The following is a 10,230-nucleotide window of genomic DNA, read 5'->3' as shown; positions in this document are numbered from 1 at the left end:
GAGTATCTGTGTGTGAGTATCTGTGTGTGAGTGTCTGTGTGTGAGTGTCTGTGAGTGGCACTGTGTGAGTATCTGTGTGTGAGTGTCTGTGTGTGTGTCTGTGTGAGTGACTGTGTGTGTCTGGCTGTGAGTAACTGTGTGAGTGGCAGTGTGTGAGTAGTAATGACTGTACAACAATGATTGAATCAACTGGCATCTTCTCATTCTGATCATCTTTCCATTTTGCCACAGACAATGTCACAGTGAAGTTGACTGCGAATATCATTGGTATCCCGGGAGTATCGTCCATGCTAAATTTATTGGGATTTCGCTTTCAGTCTCTGGCACCAGAACCATCCAAAATGGGAGACAGAACCTTCTTAATGACATGTGAACAAGCAGGAATGGGCGATGTTTCGAGTCTGTCTACACTCCCCATATCCCATGCTCACCCTGTGGCTGTAATCTTCCCTCACTGGAATCCTGATAGGCTGCTTGGTATAGCACAACAAGCCATCGCCGCTCTGATTGGTCAGTATCAGATATTTTATACTAAGCCCTCAGTCCGATTGGTTTGTGTCTGTTTTACCTATAGCTCATCTGTCACCCCAAAATAACCTTGAAGATGTCCCAATACCAACACTGTACATTCCAGCACACTCCAATACCCTCACTCTGCCCTCTTTCATTTCCCAGGAGCTTCATTCTATAACCCACGACCCAAAAATATCCTTGCAACCCCCTTAATGGCAACATGGTGCTTTGCAAGTTACACTGCTACCTCACAACACAAGGGACATGGGATTAATTTCACCCTTGGGCGTCTGCCTATATGGAATTTTGCATTCTCCCCATGTCTGTGTGGAAAACTCTGGGTTCTACAGATTCCTCCCACTGTCCAAAGATGTACAGATTAGGTGCATTGGTCATGTTTGATTTCCCATAGTGTCAGGGGTGTGCAGGTTAGATGGATGAACCATGGGAAATGCAGGGTTACCGGGGTAGGGTAGGACAGGCCATGTGGGATGCTTTTCAGAAGGTTGGTGTGAACCTGGTGGACCAAGTGGCCTGCTTCCACACTGTAGGGATTCTATGATACAAATCCCTCAGTCAATTCTCCATTACACCCCATCCAGTATCTACCCAGCTATACCCTTTGAACATTCCTATGAGATCACCTCTTCTTCTATGTTCTGGCTTACATAGGCCTGGTCCATTCAATACTGGTCACAATATTCCTCCAGCACAGATTAACTTGCATATCTTTGAACCTCATTTACTACATCCATTGCTCTCAAGGTGGTCTCCTATGCATCGGAGAGACTGAGTACAGACTTGGGAACTGGTTCAGGGAACATCTCTGGTCTGTACGCACCAACCAACCCCACATTCTGGTGGCCATCCATTTCAACTCCCCCGCCCACTCCCCCGATGCCGTGTCTATTCTGGGCCTGAACAAGGCCACCCGCAAACTGGAAGAGGAACACCTCATCTTCCGCCTCGGGAGCTTACGATCACACGGTCTCAACATTGAACTCACCAGTTTCCAAAACCCCCCCACCCCAACCTAGATCCAATCCTCCAACTCGGCACCACTCTCTTGACCTGACCTGCCTGTCCATCTATCTTACCACCTATCCACTCCGCCCTTCTCACCAACCTATCAAAATCACCTCCTACCTGCAATCACCTCTCACTATCCTACCTACCTTTTCCCCAGCCCCACCCCCCATCACCGTATTTATTTCTCAGCTCCCTTGCCCCTCCCCAGTCCTGATGAAGGGTCCTGCCTGAAATGTCAACTCTCCTGCTCCTCAGTTGCTGCCTGACCTGCTGTGCCTTTTCCAGCAACAATCAAATACTCCCCACAAGACAATCTCTTACTCCAGCCATCTTTTGGTAGCTCCATGAAGGTACAGTGGTCAATTCAAGAAGAAAATTTAAAAGCATGTAACATATGGGGCGGCACGGTGGCTCAATGGTTAGCACTGCTGTCTCACAGTACCAGGGTCCCAGGTTCGATTCCAGCCTCAGGTGACTGTCTGTGTGGAGTTTGCACGTTCTCCCCGTGTCTGCGTGGGTTTCCTCTGGGTGCATCGGTTTCCCCCCACAGTCCAAAGATGTGTAGGTCAGGTGGATTGGCCATGCTAAATTGCCCGTAGTGTCAGGTGCATTAGTCAGAGGGAAATGGATCTGGGTGGGTTACTCTTCGGAGGGTCGGTGTAGATTGGTCAGGCCGAAGGGCCTGTTTCCACACTGTAGGGAATCTAATCTAATCTAATCATATATTAAAGCATTTGTGTTATAAATTAAAATATTAAAGTTTCTGTGCTCAAAAGAACAAACGTGATTATAAAGGGCTCTGACAAGACTTGCAAAGTACTTAGCAGTTTTTTTCCCCTTTGTTTCTTGATGGGACATGCATGTCTCTGGCAAGACCACTTTTAGCGGTTGGCACAGTGGCTCAGTGGCTAACACTGCTGCCTCAGTGCCAGGAACCTGGGTTCGACTCCAACCTCGGGCGACTGTCTGTGTGGAGTTTGCACATTCTCCCCGTGTCTGCGTGGGTTTCCTCCGGGTGCTCCGGTTTCCTCCCACAGTCCAAAAATGTGCAGGTTAGGGTGGATTGGCCATGCTAAATTGCCCATAGTGTTCAAGGATGTGTATGTTAAGGGCATTAGTCAGGAATAAATGTAGAGTAATAGGGGATTAGTTCTGGATGGGTTACTCTTCGGAGGGTTGGTGTGGAATTGTTGGGTCCAAAGGCCTGTTTCCGCACTGTAGAGTTTCTGTGATATTGATTGGCCCTTGAACTCATTGGCTTCTTGACGCCCACTTCAGAGAGCATTTCAGAGTCAACTACATTTCTCTGGATCTAGAGTTACAAGCGGGGTAGACTTAGGGTAGACTTATCAGGGCAGCAGATTTCCTTCCCTGAAAGTCATTAATGGATTAAACGGGTTCATTACTGACACCCAGCTTTCAATTCCAGATTTTATTTGTCGTTTTCATTTACTTTGTCACTTTTGGATTTGAGCTTGTGCCAGTGGAGCCTCAGCAATCTCCCAGTTATCAGCCCAGTGATATTACCACTGGGTCCAATTCTCAACACATTAAAAGTCTGGATAAAATAAAGTTTCAGGCTGAAGACCTTTCTCAGTTTTGGGAGATGTTAGAGATGAACAGACTGTAGCCAAAGACAGAGCCAGGCAAAATACAGGGAGCAGAGGAGTGTGAAAGAATTAATGGGAATGCCCATGATAGGGGTGAAAGGTAGAAGAGATTTTAATGACAAAAGAGATGATAATAAAGAACAAAGAAAATTACAGCACAGGAACAGGCCCTTTGGCCCTCCAAGCCTGTACCAATCCAGATCCTCTATCGAAACATGTCGCCTATTTTCTAAGGATCTGTATCCCTCTGCTCCCTGCTCATTCATGTATCTGTCCAGATACATCTTAAATGACGCTATAGTGCACACCTGTACTACCTCCGCTGGCAATGCGTTCCAGGCACCTACCACCCTCTGCATAAAGAACTTTTCACACATATCTCCCCTAAACCTTTCCCCTCTCACTTTCAACTCATGACTCCTAATAATTGAGTCCCCCACTTTGGGAAAAAGCTTCTTGCTATCCACCCTGTCCATATCTCTCATGATTATGTCGATTTCAATCAGGTCCCCCCTCAACCTCTGTCTTTCTAACGAAAATAATCCTAATCTACTCAAACTCTCTTCATAGCTAGCATCCTCCATACCAGGCAACATTCTCGTGCACCTCCTCTGCACCCTCTCCAAAGCATCCACATTCTTCTGGTAATGTGGCGTCCAGAATTTTATGCAGTATTCCAAATGTGACCCAACCGAAGTCTTATACAACTGTAACATGACTTGCCAACTCTTGGACTCAATACCCCATCCAATGAAGGAAAGCATGCGTATGCCTTTTTGACCACTCTATTGACCTGCATTGCAACCTTCCCTGCTGCCTTCTTAAACAAGGGGACAACATTAGCATTTTTCCAGTCCATGTTCAAGGATGCTACAAAGATATCCGTTAAAGCCCAAGCTATTTCCTCTCTTGTTTCCCTCAGTAACCTGAGGACCTGGGGACTTGTCCGCCTTAATGCCTTTTATAGTACCAAACACTTCCCCCCTCCTTATGCCAACTTGACCTAGAGTAATCAAATATCTATCCCTAACCTCAACATCCATCATGTCCCTCTCCTCGAGGAATACCAACACAAAGTACTAGTTAAGAATCTCACTCATTTTCTCTGACTCCACACATAACTTTCCTCCTTTGTCCTTGAGTGGGTCAACCCTTTCTCTAGTTACCCTCTTGCTCCTTATAAATGAATAAAAGGCTTTGGGATTTTCCTTAACTCTGTTTGCTAAAGATATCTCTTGACCCCTTTTAGCCCTCTTAATTCCTCTTTTCAGATTGGTCCTACATGCCCAATATTCTTCCAAAGCTTTTTTTGTATTCAGTCATCTAGACCTTATGTATCCTTGATTTTTCCTCTTAACTAGTCTCACAATTTCACCTGTCATCCATGGTTCCCTAATCTTGCCATTTCTACCCCTCATTTTCACAGGAACATGTCTGTCTTGCACTCTAATCAACCTCTCTGTAAAAACCTCCAACATATCAAATGCGATCTTACCTTCAATGCCTCAGAAAAGGGGTGATAATGGGACCAGAAACTAAAGAAAGGTTTTTAATTTTAATTAATGATGATTAATTTTCAGCAGAGAGGTTCTGTGGCTGAGTGCTCATCACCCGAGCTGCCATTTGTCCATCTGTTGTAAATTTAAAGCCTCTGGCCTCAGACATGGACAGGTGACCCAGGCTGATTGATATATGCATTCCCAAGGGAGTGCTGCATTGTTGGAGGTGCCATCAGCCAGGTAAGATGTCAAACCAGGGCACTGCCTGTGTAGCCACTGTGCTCATGCAGGCATGGTGTTCTGAAACACTGAATTAAATGAGGTAATGTATAAGTATATGTTTGTGCTGGTTTCAGATCTCAGTGCCTGCTCTCAGTGTGTGAATGCCTTGATCTGGATTCTGCCACTGACCTGTGAACGACTGGAACAGCTGATCAATTTGGTAGGTATCATTTCACCCCCAAAAGTTCCAAAGGCACAGGATCTGCAGCTACTGTCATCCACTCTACTTGTACTACAGAAATGATTGCTTTCTGGGACTTAACTCTGTGAGCACAGGAAAAACAGCATGAATTCAGGTTAGGGTGGATTGGCCATCCTAAATTGCCCACAGTATCCAGGGATGTGCAGGATAGGTGGATTGGCCATGGAAATACAGTTTTAGGAATAGAGAGGGGGAGGTGGGTTGCATGTCTCTGGGTGGGATGCTCTTCAGAGGGGCGTTGTGGACTTGATGAGCCAAATGTAGGAATTCTATGCAAAAACAAGTTCTTGAAAAGCTCAGCAGGTCTGGCAGTATCTGTAATGAGAAATTAGAGCTAATGTTTCGGGTACTGTGACCATTCCTCAGAACTGATAATAACAAGGAAAATGTTGGTTTATATGTTGAAGATAGGGTGGGGGAAGGGGATAAGGAGTAAACAATAGGTGGGGATACAGCCCAAAGAGACAGAAGAATAGTTGGATGAACAATGGAGTGGATAACAATCTAGCTAAGAGGGTGAATAGCTGTTAATGGAGACTCTTAGTGGCTAACAACAGGTAGTGTGTAATGGCAGACTATGTGATAACAAGACCTGGTGTGTGGGGTTGGGGGCTAAGACATGGGAGAGTTCAGGCCCTAAAATTATTGAATTCCATATTAAGTCCAGAGGGCTGCAGGGTCCCCAAGCCAAAAATGTTGCTCTTCCAGCTTACACTGGAACACTGCAGCAAGCCTGAGACAGATGTTGGCCAGGAATCAGAATGGAGTGTTAAAGTGGCAGGCAAATGGAAGCTCAAGGTCTTTTTTTATGGGGAGAATATGGATGTAATATGAAGTGGTTACCTGGTTTGCACATCGTTTCCCCAGTGTAGAGACCACATTGTGAGCAGTGACTGCAGTAGACTAGATTGTGGGGAGAGGAAAGGTAAAGTGCTGGTTTACCTGGAAGTTATGTTTGAGAACTTGGATTCTGAGGAGGGAGAAGGTAAATGACCAGGTGTTACACCTTCAGTAGCTGCAGAGGAAAGTGCCGTGGGGCTGTTGGGAAGAGGGGTGGGGGAGGGGGGAGTGGTGGTGGTGTTGATGTTGGGAGTGAAGGAAGAGTAAACCAAGGTGACCTGAAGTGAATGGTGCCCTGCAGAAGGTGGGGCTGGAAAAGCACAGCAGGTCAGGCAGCATCCAAGGAGCAGGAAAATCAACATTTTGGGCAGGAGCCCTTCATCAGGATTCAGGAAGGGAATATGTGTCTGGTGGTGGCATCTCGCTGGAGGTGTTGGAAATGGCGGTTGATGATCTTCTGGATGTGGATACTGGTTGGGATGGTAGGTAAGGACAAGGGGAGCCCTTGGTTTCCTTTTCTACATAGGAATTCTATGATTGGTGATGGGTTACTGTCTCTCCAGAGGAAGAAGCTGGTGGATTTACTCTGCGCCCACAGGGATTAGTCATGAATGTTAGTGATGATGGGTATATCACTTTTTTGAACTGTAGAAGCAATCATAACATTTATGGATCAGACATTTCCAAGAATTGCTAGTTCTACCGAGCAATTGATAAGTGGCTTATTGAAAGGTTTCCAATAAGTTAGTCAGTCAAAAAGCTTGAAAGTAATACCAAGATAAACAGCAAGATGTTTTTGGATAGATACAAAGGAAAAGGGAAGCCAGAGTGAGCATAGGACCCTCAGAGAAAGAGTCTGGAGAACTAATACTGGCCAACCAGGAAATGGCAGAGGAGTTGAATGAATACTTTCCATCAGTTTTTGCAATAGAAGACACTAAAAGCATTCCAAAATTAATAAATAATCAACATGCAAAAGGAGGGGAAGAAAAAGAGATAGTGAAACGAATGGTGGTGAAGACTGATAAGTGCTCTGGGCGTGATGGGATGTGTCCTGAGATATTATAGGGAATAGCTACAGAGCTAATGGATGCTCTGGCACTAATCTCCCAGAAACGCTTAGATTCTGGAACAGTCTCAGATTGGAAAGCTGCCAATCTAACATCTTTATTTAAAAAGGGAAGGAGACAGAAAGACAGGTAGCTATAGGCCAGTTATGTTAATGACAAAAAAAATCTGCAGATACTTCAATCCAAGGTAGACAGGCAGGAGGCTGGAAGAACGCAGCAAGCCAGGCAGCATCAGGCGGTGGAGATGTCAATGTTTTGGGTGTAAACCCTTTTTCAGGACTTGAAGACAGGTTACAGCCAATACATAATGTTCTGGCATTGGAGACAGTCCCCCAGAGAAGGCTAATACTGGGTAATGAGGGTCTTATGAGGGGTGCACTCTAAGATATTGATGCGGGGGATTATTTCCTCTCAGAGGATAGTGAATTTGTGAAATGTTTTACCGCTAAGGGCTGTCAAGGTAAGGTCATTGAAGATATGTTGAGCTGGGCAGATTTTTACTCAATAAAGGCATCAAGGGTTATAGGGAAAAGGCAGGGAAGTGAAGTTGAGTATTATCAGATCAGCCATGGTCTCATGGGATAAGACAAAAAAAACTGCAGATGCTGGATTCCAATGTAGACAGGCAGGAGGCTGGAAGAACATGCAAGCCAGGAGCTAGAGAAGTCGATGTTCCGGGTGTAACCCTTCTTCAGGATGGTTGGGTTGGGGGAGCTGCAGATAAAGGGGCTGGCGGGGGCAGGGTGGTGAAGTGGGGATAGGTGAAGACAGGTAGAAGGTATGACCTGGTTGGTCAATGGGCGGAATGAATCCAGTTGATGGCAGGGAGCAGTGGAAGGGAGAGGGAGGGGCTGGGAAGGGAGTCAGGGGATGGAGAGGGAGGTTATTTGAAATTGGAGAACTCAGTATTGAGTCCTCCAGGCTGTAGGCTGCCCAGGCGGAAGATGAGGTGTTGTTCCTCCAATAGGAGCTGTGGTTTGTTTTGGCAATGGAGGAGGCCAAGGGTGGTCATGTCGGAAAGGGAGTGATTGGGGGTTGTTTTGGCAATGATCTCATGGAATGGCAGACTCAATGGACTGAATGGCCTGTTTTTGCTCCTCGGTTTATGGTTTTATGAACCTATGCACAGTTTGGGAGGCACTGCAGAGGAGTTCAAAGGACAGTTATTTGGAAAAGACATAGAGAACAACAAAGAACAACATAGAGGACACAGAGAGACCTTGAAGTGCAGGTTCATAGCTCCTTGAAAGTGGAGTCGCAGGTAGATAGGATAGTCAAGAAGGCGTTTGGTATGCTGTCCTTTATTGGTCAGATTATTGAGTACAGGAGTTGGGAGGTCATGTTGCAGCTGTACAGGTCGTTGGTTAGGCCACTGTTGGAATATTGCGTGCAATTCTGGTCTCCTTCCTATCGGAAAGATGTTGTGAAACTTGAAAGGGTTCAGAAAAGATTTACAAGGATGTTGCCAGGGTTGGAGGATTTGAGCTACAGGGAGAGGCTGAACAGGCTGGGGCTGTTTTCCCTGGAGCATCAGAGGTTGAGGGGTGACCTTATAGAGGTTTACAAAATCATGAGGGGCATGGATAGGGTAAATAGACAAAGTCTTTTCTCTGTGGGGGGAGAGTCCAGAACTAGAGGGCATAGGCTTAGGGTGAGAAGGGAAAGATATAAAAGAGACCCGAGGGGCAACTTTTTCACACAGAGGCTGATACGTATATGGAATGAGCTGCCAGAGGATGTGGTGGAGGCTGGTACAATTACAACATTTAAAAGCATCTAGATGGGTATATGAATAGGAAGAGTTTGGAGTGATATGGGCCGGGTGCTGGCAGGTGGGACTAGATTAGGTTGGGATATCTGGTCGGCATGGACAGATTAGACCGAAGGGTCTGTTTCCGTGCTGTGCATCTCTATGACTCTTTGAGTCTAAAGGTAGAAGCAGACTCTGTGTTCGGAGTGCTGCAATTAGTACTGCTGGGAAAACAGTGAAACTGCACAGGTTCATTGTAGGGGACTCACTGAAGAGTCAGTAGCAGTAGGCTGGCTGTGTACTGTTAGAACTCAGGAAGTGGTTTGAGGAATAAGTAGGTGGCTCCATTTTAGAATCAGGATTCAGAAGAAGTTCTGAGGTGCTGAGAGCGGGGTTTGAGAAGCTCACAAAAGTATTTGCTTGATGCAAATCAGAAAGATTGGAGGTGGGGGAAGCAACCTAAGGCCGGACAGACTCGGTGAAGCTATCTGTAGGTGAGGCGCTGGACTTATGCTTGTGAGTGATTATGGGATGCAGTTTTGGAATGCAGTGGAGCTTAGACCAAAGAAAGGAGGGTGGTCAATCAGAACAGTTGTGAGGTGGTCAATGATGGAGGGTGGCAAAAGTGAAGAATTGTGATCCCTTGTGAAGTTTAATTACAGTCGATGACCCACCATGTCATTAATGTCTGGGGTGGGGAGACGAGTTACTGAGAAATCTGTGGGATCAGCCTCGATCGTGTTTGGTGTTTGAGCCATCTATTTCGCAAATGTGAATTCCAGATGTTCATAATAAGTTAGATAAGTGTTGTAAATTTTGTTACTGCTCTAAAATTATATAATGAAGATTATTGTTGTTTGTTCAAATCATAAAATCTCACAGTTCTATTCTCTTATTAAGTCCTCTGCATCTTACACTTTGTCTACTTTGAAAATCAAACTTATTGGTCCACTAGCTGGATCGTAACATAAATTTGGTGATTGGTCTGATTTTATAACATCCTTCTTTCAGTATTCTCTCCATTAAACCAAAGACCATAAGAAATAGGAACAGGAGTCAGCCATTTGGCCTTCAAGTCCGTTCTGCCATTCAATATGATCATGGTTGATCTGATATTCCTCACAGCCCCTTCCCTGCCCCTTTTCCTATAACGGGGAGAAATGGGGGCTGCAGACGCTGGAGATCAGAGCTGAAAATGTGTTGCTGGAAAAGCGCAGCAGGTCAGGCAGCATCCAAGGAACAGGAGAATCGACGTTTCGGGCATGAACCCTTCTTCAGGAATGAGGAAAGTGTGTCCAGCAGGCTAAGACAAAAGGTAGGGAGGAGGGACTTGGGGGAGGGGCGTTGGAAATGCGATAGGTGGAGGGAGGTCAAGGTGAGGGTGATAGGCCGGAGTGGGGGTGGGGGCGGAGAGGTCAGGAAGAAGATTGCAGGT

General features: G+C 45.9%; 1 protein-coding gene across 1 annotated transcript in view; it reads left to right on the top strand.

Annotated features, from left to right (window-relative positions):
- The window catches only part of LOC122564598 (nuclear speckle splicing regulatory protein 1-like), a 40,010-nt gene that overhangs the window by 16,418 nt on the left and 13,362 nt on the right, over positions 1–10,230 (top strand). The window contains exons 2-3 of the mRNA XM_043719687.1: positions 232–510; positions 5,008–5,093. Of these exons, the coding sequence (XP_043575622.1) occupies positions 232–510; positions 5,008–5,093 (365 nt within the window). The remainder of the gene's footprint in view (positions 1–231; positions 511–5,007; positions 5,094–10,230) is intronic.

This window comes from Chiloscyllium plagiosum, chromosome 30, assembly GCF_004010195.1.
Source record: "Chiloscyllium plagiosum isolate BGI_BamShark_2017 chromosome 30, ASM401019v2, whole genome shotgun sequence".
NCBI classification, from domain to species: Eukaryota; Metazoa; Chordata; class Chondrichthyes; order Orectolobiformes; family Hemiscylliidae; genus Chiloscyllium; species Chiloscyllium plagiosum.
Note: the sequence above shows the minus strand (reverse complement) of the source record. Positions and strands in the feature narration are given on the sequence as shown.